At 54.6% G+C, this 25,016-nt stretch overlaps 3 protein-coding genes across 5 annotated transcripts; 2 read left to right on the top strand and 1 right to left on the bottom strand.

The window, feature by feature from the left end:
• Positions 1–498: 498 nt before the first annotated feature.
• On the top strand, positions 499–14,567 carry PPM1G (protein phosphatase, Mg2+/Mn2+ dependent 1G). The gene is made up of 10 exons (XM_065730626.1): positions 499–782; positions 3,961–4,030; positions 8,414–8,499; positions 8,842–8,974; positions 10,344–10,813; positions 11,234–11,371; positions 12,113–12,347; positions 13,419–13,548; positions 13,670–13,772; positions 14,152–14,567. Exons 1-10 carry the CDS (start codon positions 663–665, stop codon positions 14,350–14,352), a joined length of 1,686 nt encoding a protein of 561 aa, XP_065586698.1. The 5' UTR covers positions 499–662; the 3' UTR covers positions 14,353–14,567.
• A 1,153-nt stretch (positions 14,568–15,720) lies between these two features.
• On the bottom strand, positions 15,721–19,136 carry LOC136045011 (E3 ubiquitin-protein ligase RNF19B-like). The gene is made up of 8 exons (XM_065730625.1): positions 18,522–19,136; positions 17,930–18,120; positions 17,529–17,679; positions 17,146–17,308; positions 16,919–17,033; positions 16,647–16,778; positions 16,182–16,365; positions 15,721–16,034 (listed from the first exon to the last, which is right to left on the bottom strand). Exons 1-8 carry the CDS (start codon positions 18,965–18,967, stop codon positions 15,839–15,841), a joined length of 1,578 nt encoding a protein of 525 aa, XP_065586697.1. The 5' UTR covers positions 18,968–19,136; the 3' UTR covers positions 15,721–15,838.
• Positions 19,137–20,811: 1,675 nt separating this feature from the next.
• ZNF513 (zinc finger protein 513) lies at positions 20,812–24,993 on the top strand. Of its 3 annotated transcripts, none has more exons than XM_065730619.1 (3): positions 20,812–20,888; positions 22,865–23,458; positions 23,681–24,993. In XM_065730619.1, the coding sequence occupies exons 1-3, from the start codon at positions 20,849–20,851 to the stop codon at positions 24,430–24,432; spliced, it is 1,386 nt and encodes a 461-aa protein (XP_065586691.1). In that variant the 5' UTR covers positions 20,812–20,848; the 3' UTR covers positions 24,433–24,993. The 3 variants fall into 3 exon arrangements, with proteins under 3 accessions (XP_065586691.1, XP_065586690.1, XP_065586689.1); XM_065730618.1 differs by having other exon boundaries at positions 20,812–21,062; positions 22,868–23,458; XM_065730617.1 differs by having other exon boundaries at positions 20,812–21,062.
• The last annotated feature ends 23 nt before the right edge of the window (positions 24,994–25,016 follow it).

Below are 25,016 nucleotides of genomic sequence, written 5' to 3'. Positions count from 1 at the left end.
GATTGGTCGCCGGACAGAGCCTGGAGTATATAGGGCGGGGGGCAGCGTACGCAGAGTGTAGCGGTTCCGTGCTGTGTGGTTTGTGTTCAGCTTTGTGAGCTCAGGTTGTTTCGGACTAAGTTTGAAGCGCCCCTGTAGCTGGCGCAGGTGTTCCCCGTTAAGCACTAACAGCGCCATCAGTTCTGAGTCCTTAGTTCTTCCTTCCCCGCGCGTGCATGAACGAAGCGCCGCCTCTAAGGAGCCGTTGCAGCTGAGCAGCATCACGGCGGGAGGCCCCAGTGCCGGGCCGGATCGCCGCTGAAAAGCGCTGGGCGACCTCGAGGTCGCTAAGCGGGGCGCCCCCACGGCCGCGCCGCTCTAGAAGCCGCCCGTCTCTATGGTCCGCACTTCCGGTCCCCGCGCCTCGGCCGCGCGGGTTGAGCGCCTCCCCCCCCCCCCCCCCCCCTCCTCCACTCTCTAGCCCGCGCTTCCGGCCGCGCTACTTCCGCTGGCGGCTCGTTGGTGGGTGGTTCCGCCGCCCTCACCGCCCGCTCCGGACCGCCCGCGCCCCTCAGGTGCTGCCCGCTCCGTTCCGCTCCGCTTCGGCCGCCTCAGCGCCCGCCGCCACCGCCCCTCCGCGCACGGCCGCCGTGCCGGGGGCTGGCTCCGCGGCGGCCTCCGCCATGGGCGCGTACCTCTCGCAGCCCAACACGGTGAAGAGCTCCGGGGATGGGGCCGGGCTCGGGCCGCGCCCGCTGCACTTCGGTTTCAGCGCCATGCAGGGTTGGCGCGTCTCTATGGAGGTGAGCGGGGCCTGGGCCTGGGCCTGGCGGGAGCGGAGCGCTGCTCCTTCTTCCTTCTCTTCCTTCCTTCCCCCATCCCCCCTCTCCGTGTCACCCCTCAGCCCTGCGCTGCACTGGGGGGATTCCCGCCCGGTAGGTGACGGCCCTTGGAGCTTAGAGATAAGGAGGGACGTCAAGTTTTCACTCGAGTGGAGGGCTATAGGACGAGGGGGAACGCTTTTAAACTGAAGGAGGGGATTTTTGCATGAGGAGTCGTGGAAATTTTTCACTCAGAGGGCAGTCAGACGCTGGTAGTGCTGCCCAGAGAGCTGAGGGTGCCCTGTGCCTCGAGGTGCTCAAGGCCATGGACAGCCTGGGCTGGTGCCTGATGCAGTGGCTGGCAGCCCAGCCCATGGCAGGAGGTTGGGACTGGATGATGTTTTGAGGTCCCTTCCAACTTAAGCCATCCTGTGACTCTGAATACTATTCACATCCTAGTTTATTTTCCCTTGCAGGCAGCTAGCAAACAAGGGGAACTAGGGAAGGAGCAGCCCTACAGCCCCAGAGGTGCATCTCCTCTGAGCGAGGAAGAGCACCTTGTTTGCAGCCCTTTGGCTTGGTCTGGATGTCCCATTCACAGCATCAGAGGATGGGTTCTGCCAGCGTGATTTTCCACCAGTCATGGTTGGACACTTCATCACTTCTGAAATGCTTTAGTGGCTTCACTGGTGGCAAAGCAGTGACTGAGGTTTTTTTCCTTTCTGTGTGCACCAGAGCTTTATGCAGTTGCAGGGTATAGTTTGTAGAGTAGAAGAGGTGGAAAGGAGAATTGGTGCCTGTGCTCCTGAGATAAACTCTGTTTTTGTGCTGTCTTGTCTGTGACCAATAACTCCATTTTTTTGACCTTTACATGTGTGGAATGGTGGCACAGAGACATGACTGGAGCACTGGGGTGACATGCAGCCATCAGCTCGTGGAGAGAGGCTGAATGTGGGCAGTGTTCTGGTGCACAGAGGCTGGAAACTTCTTAAGGATGTAGGCTAGGATGGGGGAGAGCAGAGAGCAGCAGCTGCCTGTAGCACTGTTGGTGGGTCACCATAGTCCTCCCACAGGTGGGAAGCTGGCTCAGTTTTGCTAATTTGAAGCCTCTTCTCACTGCTGTTGACCTTTCGGGAAATTGGATGAGGGCCAGAGCTTGCAGCTGTGATTTTTGCCCTAACCAACCTCTTTGGCATATCTCCCCACTGGGAAAAGCAATGCTGAGGGCATTGGTGTAGACACAGTTCAGCTGCATTATCACAAGAAATGAGACAGTGGGAGTGCTGTGTTACAAACTGAACCTGCTGCAGGTTGCTGCCAAGCATTGGGTGTTTTTTTGGGGGGTGGATTTTTACCCTTTTTTCACATTTAATTGTACTTCCACTCTTCCATTGAACTCAGAAAAAGTTGTGAGCAAAAGTGTGTTTTGTTAATTAATACTAAAGATTTTAGCTATAGTTTTTGTTGGTGAAGCTTGGCAGTGCGTATGGAGGTGGTGGGAGGATATGGATGTTTTCAGTTAGCAACAGATCCTGTTAAAAGTTCTGACTGTTGCCTCTAGGTCACATTTTAGGAGCCTCCAAGGGAGACTGGTGTAAGGAGTTCTAAAGAAATGTACTCTTAAAAATCCATCTTTAGTCTGGAGAGGTGGTTTCATGCACGAGGAAATGCTTTGGGCAGAAGGCTGATAGGAAAGGGGCTGCTGGCAGCAAGGCTTTGTGAGCTCCATTGCTCCTTCTAGAGTGTGAGGTCCTTTACCTGTTTGCTTCCTTGACAGCTGTGCCTTGGTTTGGGATCAGGATGTGTTGCAGTTGTACAAATGGTGTAGAGAGATTTTTTTTTTTGCTGCCAGCATTGGGTTTCCTCCCATTTGGTTACTTGCTCTAATTAAGCAGCTGCTTAGTCACTGGGGACTTATCCCAGTTACTTTATTATGGTTTTGCTATCTCTCAGGCTTCTGTAAATGCTATGAGAAGTGAGGATAAAAGCAGAAAAGCTTCTCAACATGGATGAGTGTATGTCTAGAACTGTTTGGGGATGGCTGGCAGCGTGTGGCAGCCAAACCTAGAGCCAGCTGACTTGGAGCAAGCACAGCATTTTCTTCTGGGGCATCTGTGGCACACTGAGCTTCAAAGTGATGAGCTTCAACCACAGCAAGGAGGCAAGATCACCTTGTTTAAACAGTCCTATGTATGTTAGCTAACAGAAGTTTGGTTTGCTCGCGGGGTGAAAGAGGTCACACGGTGGCTGTAAGATCTGAGCAGTGTCTTCTTCCAGGTCTGCTGCTCCTGAGACCATGTGGAGATAGAGATTCTGACAGTCATAGGTCAAAGCCCCTGAGACGGACTTTCTCTCCTGCTTGTCTGTGGAGATTGCCAGCTTTTTGGTCAGCTGGCAGAACAGAGATGTCTGTCTTACCTTAAGAAGTGATATCTAGTTGTGTACTTCATTTTGAACGTTGCTGTTGCATCTCCTTTTCTTCACTGCTGAAAAGATGCTTGGCAGATGCTCGGCTCCTTGCCTTGCTGTCAGGAATATCCTGTATGATAGGAGCCTCTGCACCAAGAGGAGGTTTTCCAGCCCAGTTCTTTGTTCTTGGTAGCTGCAGTAGTCCTGTGTGTAGCAAGGCTGCCTTTCCTTGGCCTGCTGGGGATAGGCAGCTGCTGTCATCTGTGGTCACATCCACCAGGACAAGCTGAAGCAAAGCCTGTGGCCGTGTGGAAGGCACAAGCTCGGGAGGTTCCATATGTCACCTTCTGGCTTCACCTGTGTGTCAGAGTGGCTTTTCAGTTTACATAGAACTTGTTTGGCAGAAGCAGGGGAGAAGGACTACTACAGTAAGACAGGCCTTGAAGGTATCTCGAAAAGAGGGAATTGTGAATGTGGCAATATCTGGAGCCATACTGAGGAATTAAAGCAGTCTACAGCATGATCTCATAATGAGGCTGGGCTACTGCTCTAGCACAGAGAGCACCACAGCGTTGAAGATCTGTGTTCCTTCTCTGAAGATGAGTTCTCACCAGGTAAACTCTTGGGAATATGCTCTTGCTCTTCCTCCAGCTTCAAGACTCCTCACGTCAGCACTCACAGCCTCCTTGTTCCTCTCTGTACAAGTGCCAATGCAATCCAGCTCATCCCAGGCTTCTGCTCTCTCTTTCAGGATGCACACAACTGCATTCCCGAGCTGGACAGTGAAACAGCCATGTTCTCAGTCTACGATGGACACGGAGGTAACTGCACCCATATTCTCTCCACAGTTCTTCACCGTGGCTGCTCAGTAAAAGTGGTTTCTGGCATGGCAGCTGGAGCCAGCTTCTGCCTAGCTTTAGAAACCCTGCTCCTTCTTAGAAAGCAGTTTCTTACGTAGATTGACTAAGGCTCTGAAAGTCTCTTAGGGTTTCTAGAAGGAAGGTCATGGATTGACACAGAATTGCAACGAGATTTACATTCCACCTCCTAAACCTAATTTAAGAATGCACGTCTATTTTCTTGTTGGTTAAGTTAGGACAGTCACAGAGATGGCAGCTTTATAAGTTCAGTGGTTGTTTGTGTAGGGTGTATTGCATGTAAGTAAATCGGGTTTTTTTTGTTTGAAAGTGCAGTTTGATCTAGCACTGCTATCCAATAATTTCACTGCCATATTGTACACTTAAATTGCAAGAAATTGGTACATAATCACTGCTTCCCATTTCTGCTTTCATAATTTTGGGCTCTGCTCTTTTAGTAGAAAGAGCACTAAATCTGGACTGTTAGATTAAATGAAATCAGCATCTGTTTTCTGGCCCTTGAGGCCAGCTGATACAGTGTGGACCCACTGATGCTATTAACCTGACTTAGAATAGTGTGGCTGCATCCAGTCTGGCTGCTAGTCTGGTTCCTTCTATCTCCTGAACTGTATCCAGAAGTCACTTGAGTGCTAACTGGCTTATGCTAAAAGTGCACCATGGATTATTCTGGTCATTTTAGCCTATGTGATGAAACACCCGGGTCACAGGAGTATTTATGCTGCTTCTGTTGGACATAACCACATGTTCCAGGCATTATATTGCTCCATAGCTCTGGTTATGATTATTGGTTTTGGATGTATTCTAGCTCTGCTGTGTGCTTTTAGGTAGGCAGGTGAGAATTGCCTTTAGCTTTAAAGGTACAGATATACCCCAGCTCTCTCAGCCGGTCATATACTTTTCACACATCCAGGTAGATAACATCAGTTGCTCTTTCCTTATCTACTGACGTTGTAACCCCACTACAGAAGGCAACCAAATTTCTCAGGGACTGCCCTTATTGAAGCCATCTTGGCTTTCCCCAGTCACCTCTCTGTTCTCTGTGTGCAGAGTTCCCAGGAGGATCTGCTCCACAGATTATTATTAATGTCTGTCAGTGAGGAATTTCATCTGCCAATATTGTGTATTTGCAGGGCTCAGATACCAGATGTGCTGCTCCATACTTCTGCAAAGCCAGTTTCCTTTCCAGTCTTTGATAGTGGAGCAAATGAGGAGGAGGTTACCTGCTCCAGTACTTGCCATCTCACTTGCAGGTGTGATTGTCTTTAGGATCAAGTTATCTGATTCTGACAGTCTTACAAAGGTTGGTGTGAGTCAGTAACTGACAAAGTAATAGTTACCCAAAAGAGATGGTATCAGCTGGAGTGTTTAGATGGAATGTTTTGAAACTCTTTTCCTCTTGAACTTGATTCCAGAGTATGCAGAGAACTGGGCAGAGCACCTGCTTGTGTCCCCAAGATTATCTTTGAGAGCATCTGAGTGATGGATTGGTTCTGAAAGGTGGAGAAGGACAAAGAAGAGGATTTAGCAACTATTAAGCTTAATGGCATTTCTTACAGAAATACAGAAACCATTTGTAAGCACCTAACAAATAGGAAAATGAAGTAGCAGCTAGCAAAAACTGGTCAGGAACAAATAACGTGGAGCCAGAGTGTTCCTTAAGATCAGTGTGATACACCTCGTTAGCTGAAAGCATTTCTTTCATGTGTTGGGTATTGGAAGGACTTCTGACACTATTTGACGTTCACATTCATGTAGGATAGGAAGTGATCTGTGTTTTTGTTTCTTCTCTTCATTTGCTTATGGATTTCTTTTTTTGTTTTACTTTTCTTTTTTTTCAATACTATAGAAAAGATTGGTGGTAGTCACTGGGGAAAGCCTTTAATCAGGATGGCAAAGCACTGGCTTAGATTTTTACCTTGTACTTCACCTTTCTGGGGATTGAATTTCTCCAGCCTTTCCTTGGCAAACCTTATCAGGGCAGACACAGATAAACTGAACCTCTCTTGGAAGACCAACATTTGTCCATTTCTACTTTTGTATAGTTTTATTGACGCATTACTTCTTTGGTTCAAAACACCTTCCATTCAAAGCAGGTTTTAAGGCCTCTCCAACATTTATCATCTGTCAGTGGAGAGAATTAATTTAGCTCTTCTTCTGTACCTCGCTCATCTGGCAGCTTTAAGCTAGCTAAGCCTTAAGTCACCAGTAATCTCCCAGCTCCACGTGGGAAAAGTTTTATTGCTGTGTTCCTCATGAAGTTTTTCCATACTGAGCTTTCCATTTTACTCCACACTTTGTTTTCCCAATAAGTGATTTTATTTACATGCAGCTCCTCTCTTTGGGAGGCCAACATTGTCATAGGATTTAGATTACCACATCCACCCACCAACCCATCACCACCATGCCCACTGCTCCCTGGGAACTCCATGGTGCTTGCTGGTAGCCAACTTATTTGTTACTTGATTCTAAGCTGCTTCATTATAAATTCAAATTGAATGTGTCTAAATAAAGACCAGATCTTACAGTCAGATCTACTTGCAGTCTCACAGAGACGAGAGGGGATGGGTTTGTGCATGTCCATGTACTGACGATGATTTCATTTAGGAACCTTGATCTTTGAGGCCTTTGTCTTGCCTGGGCTTCCATGTTCCTGCCTCGAGGCTGCTGCCTGCTCCTGTCTTCACACGTCCTGTTCAGACCTGTGCTCCTGGAAATGGAGCAATCATACTGCATGATTCTGGCTGGGTTTTGAGTAGCTGACCTGACAGGGTAAATGGGGTTGAAGGATTCGTTTTGTTAAATCATACTCCACAGGCAGAAGACCCTGCAGGAGAATCTTGTTTTTCTGGGCCTTTTGGTTAAGACACTGTAAGTGAGCACCTTTTTCCTACAGGCTGGGTACCAGCACATGCCTTATAAGCTTACAGAGACAGTATGGAAGCACTGAGCCCATGACTGTAAAGCTGTCGGTGACTTACTGAGATCAAGCTACCTGTTACTTTGAAGAAAATTCCTTGTCTTTAGCTGGTGCAAAGATTGCACTGTTCAGTCATCTCCATCTGGCAGAGGATCAGATATCCACACTGGTATTATTAGATCTGTCAGCTGCTTCCAGCAGCACACACCCCAGAGTACTGGGCAGGAATGGGGCTTCACCAGAGTATCCAAACAAGATTGGAAAGCAGATAAGTCAGGTGTCAGGGCCATCGTGCTGATTGAGTTGGAAGAGAAACTGGAGGAGATGGTGGTCATAACTGGCAATCATCTCAGTGGCCCCATGCTGTCGTTTCTGGCCTTGGACAAGCTGTTCCTGCAGTCTTCTTGGTGTTTCTTCTCATTCTTACCTAAATCACAGAGTCATTCTGGTTGGAAAAGACCTCCAGGAACAGCCAAGCCCAACCATCAGCCCATCCCCACCGTGACTGCTAACTGGTGTCCCTAAATAGAGTTGTAGAGTCGTCCAGGTTGGAAAAGACCCTCAGAATATCTAGTCCAGCCATCCACCTATCACCACTGTGCACACTAAACTAAACTACATTCAATTCTGTCAACAATTGTCGTAGAATCTTTGTGAGCAGATGTTGAGTTGGATCCACAAGTTCTGCTTTCCATAAGCCTACCCTAATGGACATGAATTGTCTGTCCTTTCCGTGTAGGACCTCGTGAGACCCAGCCAATCTTTTATTTCTATGCCAGGTCTGTTGTCAGGTTGCCTTGGTTTTCCTTCCAAGTTCTCATTAAAAGCACTGGGGTCATTTCTTGCGTCGTTTATTTTTCTGTGACCTTGCAGCTTTTTCTCCCCTCTTCCTTCCACCACACAGTCTCTTTGTTGCGTAGCTCCACAGCGTTGAACTTTTCTGCAGTGCTATTTTAACAGCAGCTGTTTTGCAAGGTTTCTGCTCTTTGTCAAAGGCCACTTAATCCCTTTTCAGCGAGCACATTCAAAAAGCCCCTTGTCTGCTGTTTCTTTCTTTTCCTCCAATCTCACCCCCTCTTTACTTCTCACTGCATTCCCTCTGCACAGCTTCCCTCTCTGTGTACAATGAGCCTACATGGAACAGTTGTCCTGTGGTCAGAATGGGCCCATGGGAGCTCACGGCATTACCCAACTCTGAGCAGTGAGAATTTATTGAGCTTTCCCAGGGGTTGTCAGCAAATCAAAGTATACGTGAGAAGCATGGCAGTCTGTTCCATTTGATTTGCTTTCTCCACATCTGGGTTGGTTCTGATTACATCCCAAGATCTGCCTCAGGAACTCAGTTGCTTAAGTGTAGGTTCTGCTTTTGGGAGGACCAGCATCTTTAAGTGATTTCTGTTGTCTTTCAGGAGAAGAAGTTGCCCTGTACTGTGCCAAGTATCTCCCTGAGATCATCAAGGATCAGAAGGCCTACAAGGAAGGCAAATTGCAAAAGGTATGAGTAAAGCTCTGCCCTAGAATGAGCACGAGTACCAGTGCAGCAAAAAGCCCTTGTTTGGTACCCAGGGCATACACAGTGCCCCGTCCCTCCAGGACCTGTCTGCCCCACTTTCCTCTATTGTATAATTCCCTCTGGTGGTGCTGATCTGGCATTGGCTATCCCCAGGGTTGGTACTGGGATCTGGTTTGGACCAGGTGGACCCGATAGATGCCACCTGCCTTGACCAGTTTGGTCTCCACTTCGGTGTGGTGTGTTCTAGAAGAGGTTTCATCACAGCAGGTATCCTATAGTATCGATGATACTGTGCCTCCTGATTACGTCTGTGTTCATATCTAGGCCCTGGAAGATGCTTTCTTAGCCATAGATGCCAAGCTTACCACTGAGGAGGTGATTAAAGAGCTCTCTCAGATGGCTGGGCGGCCCCAAGATGATGAAGATGAGAAGGAGAAAGTTGCTGATGAAGATGATGGTAAGTCAGATGGCACTGACAAGATAAGACTGCAGCTCCAGGCCAGGGACTGAGAGCAGCTGGATCAGGTCTCCATTAAGCAGAAGGTTTGCTTGTCCAAATCACCCAGTTCAGTTTCAGGTGAAGCTGCCACCTCCCTCCATTGCTTTGAGCTGGTTCTAGGAGTGTGCTGATTCATTTGGCAGCTTCATCCTCTGGGCAGCAAACCAACCTGTACCCGTAGGATATCCTCCACGTGCAGACTTCTAGGACATGGCAGAAATCGTGCTGGGAAGTGGGCTAAGTTGTAAAAGTGAAATATGTGGTGCTTGTCTCTGCTGGGCTGCTGTCAGACTTGCTGTAGGCAGTACTGAATGAGATTCTTGTATCTTTTCAGCTATTCTTTCTTGCCAAGAAGTGAGCGTGCTTTTCTGTGAGTGTGTAGGTGCCAGATCATGAAGCCAGCTTAGAAGGTGAATCCCAGGGTGGACCCTGGGCTCCTCTTGGCTCAATAGCTTGTGGCTAGCTTTGAAGCAGATGGAAAAGGATGCCATCACCCTGAACTGTGTGGATCTGTAATTGCTGGCCCTCATTCTCCAGCCAACGAAACATTTTGTTGGGTTCTTTTTGTCCTGTATTTTTCAGAATCATTTGGGATATGGCTGTCTCCTTTTATTTTGATGTTAAATAGCAAAGAAAAGGATAACCAAGGGGTTGTCAATAGGGAAATGGTGAAAGTTAGCTGAGACCAGAAGAGTTTCTGGTCCCAGGTTCACAGTACAGGAAAAGCCATCCTATTTTCTGTCTAGTGTCCTTTGTACCTGAAGCTATTTTATGATCTGATTTTAAATGTCTAGATCCCAAATGCTTGGGATCTCTGTGCATGAGCCCTGTGGAGCAACTTCTGTAACAAAAACTTCGTGTTCACAGTTGCAGTGTTAATGAGCAAATCTGCACATGAAAGTGGTCTGTGTGCTTTCCCCCACAGCTTCCTTCGAGCTCACGCTGGTGTAATACGAAGCTCTTTACCCCCCAACCTTTACATGTAATTTAAACACTTCTGTGCTGCCTACAAGTCAGCCAGATAGCATCAGCAGCTCGAGGCTCTATGATAAGTTGCAGACTGCTTGCCTTGGCAGTGGGCAGGAGCCTTTCCCGTGCCATCTGCATATGGTTCATCTGCAGCACGGTGGGACGGTGTGTTTGTCTGTGCCTGCTGGTGTTCAGCAAGCATGCTGAGCACTGCTGAAACACGTCTGCAAATAGCAACCTCCAGTCACAGCAACTCGCTGCTGAGCACAGTGTGTTGCACAGCTGCTGCTATGGTGATGTGTCCTGCTTTTCTGACCCTCTTTGTCCTCACCCCCTCCCTCCCCCTTTCCGTTTGTAGTGGATAATGAGGAAGCTGCTCTTCTGCACGAAGAAGCCACAATGACCATTGAGGAACTTCTCACACGTTATGGACAAAACTGCACCAAGAACCTCAAACACAAGTCCTTAGCTCCAGCTGGGGAGAATGCTGCAGAGGGAACAGGCAAGCAGCACGATGGGGAGTCAAATATGAACGGAGAGGCTGACCCAGGGGACCTTGTCGACCACAAGGAGAGGAAGAATGGGAAGCCAGATGAAGAATTCACGGGTATTTCCTCCACCTCAGACAAAGCCAGCACTGGAGGCAACAGCCCTGCTCTGCAGAAGCCTGAACTAGGCAAAGGTGACGAGGCCGTCACCTCTTCTACTGGGGAGGCCGGGCCCTCCTGCTCCTCCACGGGAAAGCCCCAGCGCACAACCAAATCCAAATTTTTTGAGGACAGTGAGGATGAGTCAGATGAGGTTGAGGAAGAGGAGGAAGACAGTGAGGTAGGAAACAGCACTGGGACAGAGTGGCCTTCTGGCTGGGCAAAATGCATTGCTTGCTGTGGTACTTGAGCTGCGAGGCTCATCCTAGGTGTGCCCTAGGAGTAGGTTTTTCAGGCTGATACTACGAGACCATCTCATTGGGGATTGTTTAGATAATTCTGAGGGCAGCACACCCTCACCTGCACAGCAGCCATAGTGGATACTCATTGGTCTTGCTGCATGCACCATCCCTCCATTCACTGTGGTAGTTGAAACTAGCCGCTCTGTTTGTAGACATCAGGTCTGGGGAACACCAGCCAGGTCATTTCACTCTTCTGGGGCAAAGTGGTCCTCTGTCCCCAGGGTGGAGGGACTAGCTGTCTGGGGAGGGCACTGAAGGTGTCCCGTGTGACTCTCACTGGTATCTCTTGTTTCTTCTAGGAGTGCAGTGAAGATGAGGATGGTTACAGTAGTGAAGAGGCAGAGAATGAAGATGATGAAGATGACACTGAAGAAGCAGAGGAGGATGAGGATGAAGAGGAGGAAATGTTGTTACCAGGCATGGAGGGGAAAGAGGAGGTGCACACCTTGTTCCTGTGTTCTGCAGCATAGTGTGGAGCCAAGGGCACGTGGCAGGGGGTGGGGATGAAGCTCAGCAGGGAGTTTTAGCATTCAGCTGAGAATATTCCTTCAGTTTTCGCAAGGCTGAAGACAACTGCTGACAGCCTGACTCGAGGCAAAAGATGGAGGGGTAGGGCGTGGATCTGGGCAGCAGGTTGAGGCCCCACTGTTGTGCTTAAAAACTGCTGGGGGAGAGCTGGCATGGAAAGGGCACATGTGACAGCAGCGGGACAGCTGCTCTCAGGCAGTACATTGCCCTTGGCCAGGCAAGGCTGTGGCACCTCAGCCCATGGCAGACGGCCAGGGGTCCAGGATCTCAAGGAAAGAGGGTTACAGCTTCCAAGGTGCCAACCTTTTCTCTTTGGAGAAGTGTCCTGGCTTGCTACGAGTCATCTGCTTGAGTTGGGTGGGAGCTGGAACTGCTGCATTAGAGCTGAGGGTGCAGCAGGATGTGTTGAACACTGGAGAATCCTTGGTCATTGAGAGGATGCAGTGGAGGTGTGGTTTGATGTGCCTCTCGATGAACACACAACTGCCTTTTTTCATGCTTCCCTCACTTTTCTTCCTTGTTCTGTGTGCTTATGGGGAGAAGGGTTGAGATGCAGCACCTCAGAGTTTGGGGCCTGTGGTGGTTAGTGATGGTTGTGTCCTGCTCTAGAGCAATAGGAAGAGGTCTGAGCAAAAACGTTCTTCTTGCAGCCTGGCTCTGACAGTGGGACAACTGCTGTCGTGGCCCTCATCAGGGGCAAGCAGCTGATTGTGGCCAACGCTGGAGACTCTCGCTGCGTGGTGTCAGAAGGTGGCAAAGCTGTCGACATGTCATATGACCACAAGCCAGAGGATGAGGTAGAACTGGCCAGGATAAAGAACGCTGGTGGCAAGGTCACCATGGATGGGAGAGTGAATGGTGGCCTCAACCTCTCCAGGGCAATTGGTGAGCAAAACTGGGGGTGAATGGTGGTACGCCTCCAGCACTTAACAACCACTAATTTTAAGGAACAGTTTTCAGTTTGATGATGTTTGGAATCTGTTCAGAGTTTCATCTGGTGAGATTTCAGTCTAATTAAGAGAAAATAGCCATTAAAACTGGCAGATGTCAGTGGAAAGCACGCCCAGCCCCTGCCAGGCTCTGGCACAGGATGCAGGATGTGAGGCCTTCAAGGCTTCTGTGCCTGCAGCTGGGTTGTCAGAAACCACCCCGCATCAACTATCTCAAAAAAAATAACTTGACTTTCCAATAGGAAAGATTTAATCTTTTCTACTGCTCTTGTTAGGATGCTGTTGAAGTATCTTGGGTATGTCGCTTATTAGGGACCTAACTTCATACCAGTTTGAGCCCATTTGTTTTTGAGCCAGACTTGTCTTTTAATTGCACAAGCTGTATTTCCCTTGTGCACTGCTTCAGGCAGCACCTGACTGCTGCTTCCTCTCATCTTTCAGTCTCTTTGGAGCAGCGTGGGAGTTGTTAATAACTCAGGAGATTGGGCGTGTCTGCTAGCAGCCCAACAGTCTGAGCAGATGAGAGGCTGGGGGGCATTAGGGAAAGGGCAGGCAGTGACACTGATAATACACTAGGAAATGCACAGAAAAGGGAAAGAAATGTCAGCAGGTAAGAGTCGAAGTGAAGAGCTTTTGTATGGAAAGACCCAAGCCACTGAAATGATTACCCAGGGGTAACGTGACGAAAAGACACATAGGATGAAATCTGGGGGTCTGTTTATGTAAGGAAACCACTGCCTACTGTTTTGTGCTTGCCCTAGAAGTGTATTCCTGCAGTGTAATGCCAAATTAAGCCCCTTAGAGCTGAGGATTGTGTTTCTCAAGTGAGCTTTAGCTTCCTGAGGGTTGGGAAGATCCAAACACCGCAGTGCCACGTGGGCTGTCTGCTCCGTTGTGGGAGTACCCGTGTCAGTTCTGTTGGGGCTGGGCAGTATTCCTCATTGCTCAGGGGTAGGCAGGGTTGCCAGTGCCCAGCAGCTGCATAAATTGATCCTTCTCTCTACAGGTGATCACTTCTACAAGCGGAACAAGAATCTGCCTCCAGAAGAACAGATGATCTCTGCCTTGCCTGACATCAAAGTGCTGACAATAAACGATGACCACGACTTCATGGTCATTGCCTGCGATGGAATCTGGTAGGTAGTGAGGGAGCAGCTGTGTGTCCTGGACCATCACTGCCCTGATCTTTCTCTCTCAGGACAGCATGGCATGACTGCTCCCTTAGCTAGTAACCCTTCTGACCTTCCTATTCTGCAGGAATGTGATGAGCAGCCAGGAGGTGGTGGATTTTATCCAGTCCAAGATCACCCAGAAGGATGAGAATGGAGTCCTGAGGCCGCTCTCCTCCATTGTAGAAGAGGTAAGGTCCAGAGCTCACCCCATCAGCCTGTTCACCATCCCAGCAGCACACAATGGCTCTGCACCCCAGCTCCATCGGGCCGGTCTGTTTAGAGCTTGAGGCATCTGGCAGCACGTAGGCTGCAGAGCTGGCTGTTACAGGTGCAGAGTCACATCTGAATTAGGGTCCATTTCCTTTGGCACCTTGAGCAAGGTGCTGTCAAGCCAAAGGAGTTTCTCTCCACTTCCCTTTGTCTGGCTGTAAACACCATCTGAGCTCAGCCCATGCTATCCTGGGCTGGCAGCCCCCACCTACTGTGCTATCAGAAGGGGCCCAGTGTCTCAGAATATTGTAAGTGCTGCGTCTCTGCTCTCTGCTAACCTGTCCCATCCCTCCTCAGCTGCTGGATCAGTGTTTGGCTCCAGACACCTCAGGGGACGGCACTGGCTGCGATAACATGACCTGCATCATTATCAGTTTTAAACCCCGCAACACACACCCACCTGCTGAAAGTGGGAAGCGGAAACTGGAGGACGTGGCAGCACCGGGAGCACCAGCAGAGGAGAACGGCAGCGACAAGAAGAAGGCCAAGCTGGAATAGCAAGCCTCGCACAGGGACTGTGCTGTGCGCTCACCAGACTCGTTTCTTAAACATGCTGAACTCAAGACTCCAAAGTCTTGTCCTTTTTTTAGCCTTAGCAGAGGCCTTGTTTGTCCGTGTCCCGGTTGGGGGGTGGGGGGCGGGTCTGGTTAGCGAGGGCATGTGGCACTGTTCATCTGTAACCATTCCAAAGAGCCGAGGGCAGAGCTGCACGTGGGAGCAGCTGCTGGCCGCGGGTGGGAGCCCGCCATCGGCGGCAGCCTCTTAGCACAGAGCCCTGTGGTTAGAAGGATGTCCCCCCCCCATTGTCTCCGTGTGGTTGTCGCCATTTCTGTGCCTGTGACTTTCTGTTCGGAGGGAAGAACTTTTTCACTGTTGAGGTTTTTTAAATCTGCACCCGATTATTTAAGGCCCTTTCTGTTTTTATTTGTGAAACAATCCGGCTGTGGTGCTGCTGCCACACCTCGTTCTGTTGTACACTTTCAATCAATAATTTTTTCAAACTAAAAGCCCGGAAAACATAGCTGTGCTTCTGGTCGTTGGTCCTTTCCTGCAGGAGGGGGGCGAGGAAGGTGGGGAGGGAGAAGAGAACATCTCTTCCCCCGTGTCTGAGGGGTCACTGGGTTGTGGGAAGCTTTGTATGGCTTGTGTTGATGCTGCTGTTCCCTGCTGCTGTGTCCCTTCAGCTTCCACCCAGGCTTCGCCAGCCCAGAGAGTGTAGCACACATCTCTGCGACAAGGTAAGCTCCTCCCCACATGGCCCTGACCTGAAGGCCCTCTGTACTGATGTGCCCAGAGTTGGAACTGCTTTTATCCTCGTGTCATCAAAGCAGACTCCTGCAGCCCTGCTCAGGGTTGGTTGGCATTCAGCTGCCTGCTGCCTGCACTGAGGTGTCGGCCTCAGGAGGGTCAATTTTCAGTTTTCTTGCTGGTTATTAAAGAGACTCCGCAGAGTCTGGTTGGCAGTGATCCCACACTGGTCATTTGCACTGAGATGTAACTGGTTTCAGAGCACTACTGCGTGCTGTCTGTGTTTTACCCTAAGAATGTGAATCAGAATGCTTTGTGGTATGTCACCTGCCACATCCAAGGCCTGGGGCTCTAATACTAATGAGTCTGCTATCAGGATAACATCAGGAGCTTTGGGGTTGAAAACAGAGCACAAAGCAAAGGGCACCACGCAGCCTGTGCCCCTGGTCCCTCGCCCTGCTCGGCCTTAGGGGGCACCACAGATCAGAGCCTGCTGTGACACCTGGAGCGCTGCTTTATTTCTCAGTGGTGCCAATGCTCAAGCCTGCCTTCAGGGAGGAGGTGCAATGGGATGGAAACAACAGGGAGCAGGCAGTGCTGAGCGCAGGGTGAGAGTCCAGGGACGGCCAGGATCCAGTCCTTAGTGCTGCTGGTGCCACGCAGAGGGCATCCAGGGCTGCCAAAGGAGGGCACGGGCTCTTCATGTTGCTGGGAGCTGAAATAGGTGCTCTGCAGCTCAGGGATCTCTCAGCTCACTGCTGCTCTGTCCTCTTCGCTCTGCTGGGACGCCTGTGACGCTGCACTTGTCGCTGGTGCCTCCCAGGGAGTCCCCAGAGAGGCTCTGCCCTGACAGTGGACTGCACAGGCTCTGCTCTGGGCCGGGACGTGGCACCGATTCAATCGCCACTTCCACCTCGATGTTGATGCCTTCTCTGCTGACAGACCCACATTAGGACAGCAGCCCAACACGGGAACAGTGCTGAGTCCCCATCCAGCAGTAGGGTAAGCATGAGGAAGGCAGTTAGGAAAGGGGACTTGCCATGTCACCCTCCCTCCTTCCCAGGTCTCCTTCAGCTCACCGGTAGGATGTGTCACTCAGCGTGCTCCCTGCGAGGGCCATGGTGCTGGCTGAGTGGCTGTCCAGCTCCTTCCACACCACCCTGGGATGTGGGCTGTGGCTGCTGCTGGGGAAAGAGGTGGCTGTGTCCGGGACTCCGTCCTCGACGCCCCTGGGGCTGGGCAGCACTGACCACAGCTCATTCACTAGCAGAGGGAGAGACAGTACTGAATACCCCTGTGCACGAGGAGCACTTCAACATTAGGTGCAGAACAGCTCGTAGAGCTCAGCAGGGAGGCACATGCACAGGTGGCAGAGTGCTTTGGACAGCACCCACAGCCCCCATGGACACCGACCTGCAACCTGCCTGCTGCCCCAGGCCAACAGGAAGCCCCAGGCCCCGGAGCTGTCACAGCTGCAGGACCACAGCCTGTGCAGCACCACGCAGGGGTCCCTGCTAGGGGACAGCTGGCAGCGCAGGACTCACGCTTGCTCAGGTTCTCCAGCTCCACCACACCGAGCTCCCCAGGTTGGCTGCGGCCACAGCTACTGCGGCTCCGGCACAGAGACAGCACCACCACTCCATAGACGTAGGTGAGCATCAGGGGCACACCAATGCCTGTGGGCAGAAATACAGCTACTGCCCAGCCTGTGTTGGCAGCCCCTCTCCTTCCAAAGCTCCTCTGTCGCAGGTCTCTGACATCCCCCTAAAGCTGCTCCATCAGAGGCCCTGTGCCACCAGCCCCCAGGTGCACTTACCCACCGTGACAGCTGTTATGATGGGGGACACAAAGAGAGAGAGGAGGACACCACTAGCGACAGAGAAGCACTGCTGGCATGCTGACAAGCTGCTCCTCCGGCTCTGACCCAGCACCTGGAGGAGAAGGCAGGTGAATGGGCTCTGCAGATACATGCCCCCCAGGCCTGAGGCTAGAGGCTGTCAGGCTCAATGCAGAGCGAGACTACAGAGACCCCAGGGCCAGTACCTTCCTACCCGTGTAGATGGGAAGCCCAATGATAATGACAGGCACAGCGATGCCTGCGACGAGGGAAATCACCATAGGTGCCCCCAGCACCATGCCCAGCTGCCACAGGATCTTCCGTGTCCTTGACCAGGGCCTCTTACCCCAAAAAGTGCATCCAGATGGGCTGCAAGGACAGCGTACAGTAGGGCCAACAGCTTCTGGACAGGAGCAGGCAGACAGCTGCGCTTGTTGCACTCCAGCGTGGCAGAAAGCCCAGTTCCCTCACCCCATTAAGGGCCCCTGGCATAACACCTAACAGAACATGGCTGTGGCTCTCTGCAGGACCCCACTGACCCCACAACTCCCGGTAGCACCGCCAGCACAACCCACAGCCCCACACTGACCTCAGGAAGTGTACATCAGAGATCTCCTGCAGGCAGAGCCAGCAGAACAGGCAGCCACACACCGTGCAGTTCATGCGGTTGCAGCTCCCGTCGTTGATCTTCATAATGAAGGCACTGCAGCGGGGACAGAGCTTGATGTCCTCAGCCTCAACTGGCAGGGGGAAGGCAGATGGACTGGGATTGAGGACAAGACAGGACAGTGCAGCTCTCCCCCAGCCCCCACCACGAGGCTGCAGCCCACCCCGTGGGTGTCTGGGTGCTTCCAGCACAAGGCTCTGCTCCACAACCCGAGCCCAGGGGCTGCACGCCTCCATGCACAGGCAGCAGACGGGTACCACTGGAAGAGCATTTGGCTCAAATGTGTCTAACCCCTGCGTTCCCATCCTGGACCAGGGTCTCACCATTGGCTGACTCCTCTGGGTAAACCAGCTGTGCTGAGGGGCTGGCTAGGCCAGAGGTCAGCGGTGCTCCTGCGCAGGGCCCATCAGGGTGCCAGAGCTGCCGGCAGTGGTAGCAGAACTCGGTGCCGCAGCCCTCACGCCCGCAGGTGAGGCGAGGACACTCCGCACAGCCGTAGGCAATGACAGCATAGCTGTGGGCAGAAGACAGACAGTTTGCTGGGGCCGCTGGTCCCCACGGCCTCCCCCTGTATCCCAGCATGGCAGCCAGGCTGTGCATTGAGAGGTCCCAGCTCTGTGCTGTGACAGAGCAGTGAGTGGCATTCAAGAGCCAGGTGCTGCTCTCATCAGCCCAGTGACCACAGCAAAGCCTTCCCCACCGGCACCCACAAAATCCCTCTGGGTCCCCACAGCTAGACCCAGCACGGCCAAAGGCTCCAGCCATAACTGGAGGTTCTGCAGCCACAATCAGGACATCTCTCTGAACAAACCCAGCCCTGCACAGAACCAAGTCACAAGCCTGTAAACGCTTGTGACTTAGCTGGGGAAGCCCATAGCCAGGAAGAAGGGATCCACACGAGGGGATGGCAGTCACCTGCAGTCCGGCGCAGGACACCAGCGGGTGCTGGGGTCGGCCGCCAGCAGCCGCCTCAGGAGGAACTCCTCGTACTTGTCTCGGAGGGCAGGCTCAGGCAGGAGGCGGTGGACATCAGCAGGCTGCAGTGCAGCAGGGCAGTGTGGGCAGGCCACCCCCACACGGCTCTCGCTGACGGCGATGCGTAGGTACTGCTGCAAGCAGGCCTGGCACGAGCGGTGGGAGCAGGAGGCAAGGCTGGGAAAGGCCTCGGGTGGCTGGGGCAGCAGGCAGAGGGGACACTCCACCAGCTCCCCGTCCTCGCCCAAGGGCAGGGCAATATGCAGCTCCTCAGGGTGCCCTGGCTCTTGCACCGGGTCTGGTGGCATCTCCCTGCTGGGCTCTGCCTTCTGCCCACAGGAGCTCAGGATGTGTGGGGGCTGAGGCTCTCGCTTGGGCTGCTCCATGGTGGCACAACAGGGCAGCCACGTGCTGCTGGCAGGCTACGGAGGACAGAGGGGCGGTGGCAGCCCCATCACGGTGCCCATGGTGGGCCAGACACATCCTACCTGCACCTTGGAGCCAGCATCTCCACAATCTGTGGCCAAACCATCTCCTGCTGCAGTCCACACTGCTCAGCCTGTGAAGGAAGTGCATGTGAGCACAGTGTCCCTGGAGGTGGGACAGAGTTCTCATCATCTATGAGACCCCACTACCTTTTGGGCGCAGAAACAGACCTGCAGCATCAGTCTCCCCACCTTTCCAGTCTGGGAGAGTCACAGAGCTCCACTTAAGGGGACATCTGAGGAGAACAGGAGCCAAGGGGGACCTGCAGAGCCCCTCTGCCTCCAGACTGGACAGAAACTGGCACCCATTCCTGCAGGCCAGGTGTATCTCCCAGCACAAGCCCTGCAAGCACAGAGCCTACAATCTCTTCTACTGCCTACATAAAATAGGCAAAGAGCTAAGAGACCCAAAAGCCAGTTCATCAAGTGAACAGGAATCGAGGGATGAGAGCAGAGTTGAGGTCAATCTGTCAGTTTTCCCTTACTTACAGCTCACATTAACCTGAAGCCACAGCATAACCCCTCCCGACCCCAGGGCCAGTGGATCCACTGCTCCCCATGCTCTCCCTCCCTCTCTACACCCCAAAAATTCACACCCACGGCTCTTCTGCATCCTTCTTTCTCCATCAACCTCTGCTGTTTTTTCCCCTTTGAGCACAGCTAGACAAGTAAAACCCCAACGCTGGCAGGGGCAGATATTGGCAATGACTCAGGTTAAGACTGAGGAGTTTGCACGGCACTGCACTATGCCACTGTAACAAAGCACATTGGTCAGGTGGGAACCACATGACCAATGGAAACTTGGAAACTGGATTCTGCATCTCAGGTCACTGCTGCCATCACCACAGACTTTTATAGTCACGGAATCAATAAGGTTGGGAAAGACCTTTCAGACCATCAGATCCAACACGCCCACTAAACACGATTTCTGTTTGAAGTCTGTCTGCAGAGCAGGTGCAGCAGGAGTGAGAAATGCCCACACTACAGCCTCTGTGCTGCCCCACTCCCTGGGAGGAGCACTGTTGTTTTAAGTAGAGGACATGGCCTCAAGTTGCACCGGGGGAGGAGGTTCAGCTTGGCTACGAGAAAAAGCTGAACCTCCAAAAGGGCGGTGATGCAGTGGCACAGCTACCCAGGGAGGCGATGGGGTCACCGTCCGTGGAGGTGTTCTAGAACCGTGGGGATGTAGCAGTGCAGGCCGCGCTCAGTGGGCACGGTGGGCACGGGCTCCTCCAGCCCGAACGACGCCGTGGTTCCAGCACCCCGCCCGGACCACCCTGCGCCGTACCTCAGTGACCTCTCAGTGCTGGATCACGAGGATCGCTCAGACCTCCAGCGGAGCCCCGGAGCGGGCGGCACAGCTCCTGCAGGCGGGAAGCGGGCCTGGGGCCGGGCCCGAGGCCTCAGAGCGACGGGGACACGCGCGCAGCCTTGGCCACGCGGGGACACGGGGACCCGCCCGGTCCCTGCCTGCCTCCCTCGCTGCCCGGCCCGGCTCCCCCGCCGCATTCCGAAGCCGCGGCCCCGGCGGCCGCCGCCTGCGTCTCTCCCGCACCGGCACCGGGGCGGCGGGGCGGGCGGGCAGCGGACCGCGAGCACACTTCCGGGTTCGTCATCTACTTCCGGAGCGCTGCCCCACTTTCCGGCGCCGGTCTCGTCTCGCGGCGGCCGGAAGCGGAAGTGCCCGGTCGAGGCGGGGCGGCGGCGGCCGCCCCGGGCTGGCGGGGGGCGGCTGGCGGGCCGCGGGCAGGACGGAGGGCGGCGGGGCCGGGACCGGCCACGATGCCCCGGCGGAAGCAGAGCCACCCGCAGCCGGTGAAGGGTGAGTGCGCGGCGGGGCCGGGGGGCGGCGGCCGGAGCCCGGCGGTGACCCGCGGCGCTCGGTGTGTTGCAGCGGAAGCCGAAGACGGCCCTGAGGAGACGGCGGGAGCGGCGCTGGTGCTGCCCGGCGACCTGCTGCTGGGCCGCGGCCTAGCTTGCGAGAAGGGACCGCCAGGTGCGTGCCGCCGCCCCGCCGCGACCCCCGGCAGCGGCCCCCCGTCGGTGGCCTCCATCCCCATCCGCCGGGAGAGCTGCCTCCCCGGTAACGCGGGTACCCCCGCAGGGCCTGTACCTCCCGTTGACGCCCCCGGGCTCTGGGGCTGCGGAGTCCGCCACCGGTCCCCACCAGGTGTCCTCAGAGCGGCACTGCTCTGCCCCGGGAACCCCGGGGCCTCCCCCGGGCTGCGCCCGTATGGCCCGGCAGGCAGCAGGGACGTACCCTGAGCTGCGCCGTCAGTTGCCGCTCTCGCGGGGTTTTGCGGTTCCTACCCAGGACGTGGGGCAGTGCCACCGCCCCCTTCAGGTGCCTGGGGTGGGGGAGCGGTGCTAGGGCCGCCTTTTCTCCAGCATCTGTTCTTCACATCACTGCTGCCCCACGCTCCTGCTCCTGTGCTGTTTGCAGCCGCTCAGTGTTGGCACAGCCCCAGTGCTCCGGGGCAGCCACATAGAGGAGGTAACACTGCTTCTGCTCAGCTACAGTGCCTCATAGGGAGCAGTGAGAGTGGCTCGCTGCCCTCGGATGCTGGGTGGCGAATAAGGTGGGGATGTGCTCGACACAGAGCAATGCACACCACCCAGCTCCTGCACCACAGCTGCTCCTATGAGGGCCGTGCTCTGGGTGTGGGATGCTGTGCTCTGTGCTGGGACTCGGGCCCCAGCTGCCTGGCAGATGGGCTCTGCTCTGAGGGCTGCACCTCCCTGCAGCGCATGCTCACAGCCCTGTGCTGGGACAAAACTAACTCTGTGGTGCCAGACACTGCCTGTGCTACAAAAAGCTGTTCTCTGTAGCAGCTCTTTGCAAGTAGAAAAGCATCCCTTCCTCCCACAGCTCTGGCCCAGCTGGGGAGCAGTGTCAGGCGGGTCTGGATTCCTGAAGAGCCAATGCTGGTCATGTTCTCAGTCCCATGAGCTGTGCTGTCCCAGAGGGGCAGAGCTGCTGGGATGCTGGGCCACGTGCACCAAGTTTGCAGATCAAGATGTTCCTCCAGCAATAGCAAAGCTGTAGCAGGATGCTCTGGTCTGGCATCACATCTTCCCAGTGTCTGTGAAATTTGGGACTAGGAAATGCTAGGGAGCTTGGAGCAGCCTCACCACGCCCAGGGACCCTGGGACACAGACCCCGTGGGGTGAGGGGGCAAAGGGGGCAATCCAGGGCGATAGCCAACTGCTGGGTCTTGCAGTCTCTTGCATGGACTCTTGAGTTTGGCACAACACAGGAAAAGATGGAGATGGCTTGAATCTGATGGTGGCAAGGCTTTGCTCCGTGCCACTACCCTTCTGTCCTGAGCAGCAGCCTGTGGACACATCCAGGGGCTCCACGTGTCCTGGCTAGATATGGGTGGCTGCAGGTCAGTGGCTCTGCTTCTGCCATCCCATGCTAGGGCATAGGTGTTACATGTCCTTGTCCAGCTGGTAAGCAAAAATGCCCTCCAAGAACCCAGAACCCATTTCCTCCCTCACCTCTGTGGGGCAGCAGCACTGTATGAGGCCAGAGGACATCTTTTTTGCTGTCCTTGGAACCAACACCAGCACCCTGGTGAGCTGTGCCCACCACCACCTGGCCCAGCTGGGCTGGGGGCAGGTTGGGCTGCCTCTCCCTGCTGTCCAACCACTGCGGTGGGCTCCTGGGTGCCGCTAGGGTGAGCACAGCTGCCTGACCCCTCCTGGCTGCAGTCCCTGTCCTGGAACCGGTGGCACCGGAGCTGTATTTGGGCCAGCCGAGCTCCCGATGCTATCCCATCCCCATGCTCTTCTCAGCAGAGGCACTGGTGGGGAAGATCGCCATCCCAGCGTACGCGCTGAGCGACGACGACTGCTCCTCCGGGTACCAGCAGCTGAGCGTGGACAGCGACCCCGAGGAGGGCGGCGAGCCGGGCCCCGCGGCGCTGCCCTGCCGCCAGTGCGGGCTGCAGCTGGCCTCCAGCCTGGGCCAGAGCTGCCTGCAGTGCGCCGGCACCGAGGGCGGCCGCAACCAGCGCATGGTGTACACCTGCCAGCTCTGTCCCTTCGCCTCCCACTACTCCAGCCACCTCAAGCGCCACATGAAGACACACAACGGGGAGAAGCCGTTCGCGTGCCCGCAGTGCGCCTACGCCTCGGCCCAGCTGGTGAACCTGACCCGCCACCTGCGCACGCACACTGGGGAGAAGCCGTACCGCTGCACGGGCTGCAGCTTTGCCTGCAGCAGCCTGGGCAACCTCAAACGCCACGAACGTGTCCACAGCCAGGACAAGCCCTTCCAGTGTGCCGCTTGCGACTATCGCTGCAACCAGAGCCGCAACCTCAAGCGGCACATGCTCAGCCACCGCCTGCCTGAAGGCGAGGGGCAGCACCAGCAGGACAAGGACACAGGTAAGGCGGGGTCGGGAGGGAAACTGCAGTGGGATTGCCCTGGAGTGCAGTCTGGGGATGGGCAAGGAGCACGTCCTGTCCTGCTGATCCCCGTCCTGTCCTGCCGATCCCCGGTGCACATCCTCTAGCGGCTGCCAGCCCCAGGGCACCATTACATTACCTTGGAGCTAGGGCCCTGTGCCGTGCTGCCTGCTGACATCCCTGCTTCTCTTTGTCTCGCAGAGCCGCTGCTGCCGGAGCTGAACCTGCACATGGGCAGCGGCACTGGCCCCTTCCTGCCCGGCTGCGCGCGGCTGCGGGGAGAGGAGACGGCCGCGCTGCCCGAGCTGCTCTTCCCCTTCACGTGCCGCATGTGCGGGCTGGTGCTGGACGATGGGTTCGCGCAGGACGAGGGCCTGGCCGAGCAGGTCTGCGGGCGCTGCAGCCTGGCGGTGCTGGGCACCGAGCCGGGCGCCAGCCCCCGCAAAGGCACCGGGGACAAAGGCTTCGCTTGCAGCCTCTGCCCCTTTGTCACCCACTACCCCAACCACTTGGCACGGCACATGAAGACGCACAGCGGGGAGAAGCCGTTCGCCTGCCCGCTCTGCCCCTACGCCTCCGCCCACCTCGACAACCTGAAGCGGCACCAGCGCGTGCACACGGGTGAGAAGCCCTACAAGTGCCAGCTCTGTGACTACGCCTGTGGCAACCTGGCCAACCTCAAGCGCCACGGGCGCATCCACTCGGGCGACAAGCCCTTCCAGTGCAGCCTCTGCAGTTACAGCTGCAACCAGAGCATGAACCTGAAGCGGCACATGCTGCGACACACGGGTGAGAAGCCCTTCCAGTGCCGGAACTGCACCTACACCACTGGCCACTGGGACAACTACAAGCGCCACCAGAAAATCCACGGCCACACGGCTGAGAATTGGGTCAACCCACGCAACGCCAAAGCCCTCCTGGCTCCTCCTGCCGTGGACACGGCCCTGCCCTGAACAGCACTTAGCCTGACTGCAGGGCCTTGGCCCCCTGCCGGGCCCTGGGGGAACCACAGGGCACCCCCAGCCTCTTCCCCAGCCGTGGACCCTGCCCTCCCTGGGGGAGGGATGGGCAACAAGCTCCCCTGGGCTCAGGGCTGCCTTAAGCAGGGCCCACAGCCCTGGGGGGAGGAGGGGGGTGTCTTCTGCAGCCCTACGCTGCCTGTGGTGGGGCCATACCCTTGGCACCATGCAGGGTAGCACCAGCCTGTTCCTCTTGCCTGTCAGAGCCTTCTTCCACCAGTGTCTGAGGAAAGGGAGGAGGGGATGAACAGGACTGGTTCTGTGGCTGCTGCCATACCGGTCAGTGTAATTTATATTGTGTATAAAAGCATTAAACAGTCAGTTTTGTTATCCGGTATTCTCCCTAGGGACCTTGTTCTGCTTCAAGAGAGGATGTGGGGATACTGAGGTGGGAGGGGACGGCTGGCTGCCACCCCCCAAGAGACAGCACAGATACCAATCAGGATCCATTTTAATCATCATTGCAGTATGTAAACATTGGTTACTGTCCATTAATGCTCTGGTCGGTCTGAGCAGCA

The sequence above is a fragment of the Cyrtonyx montezumae genome, unplaced genomic scaffold (genome assembly GCF_038088225.1).
Source record: "Cyrtonyx montezumae isolate F1298 unplaced genomic scaffold, pur_monq_1.0 scaffold_13, whole genome shotgun sequence".
Taxonomy (NCBI): Eukaryota; Metazoa; Chordata; class Aves; order Galliformes; family Odontophoridae; genus Cyrtonyx; species Cyrtonyx montezumae.
This window is presented reverse-complemented; position numbering and strand designations above follow the sequence as displayed.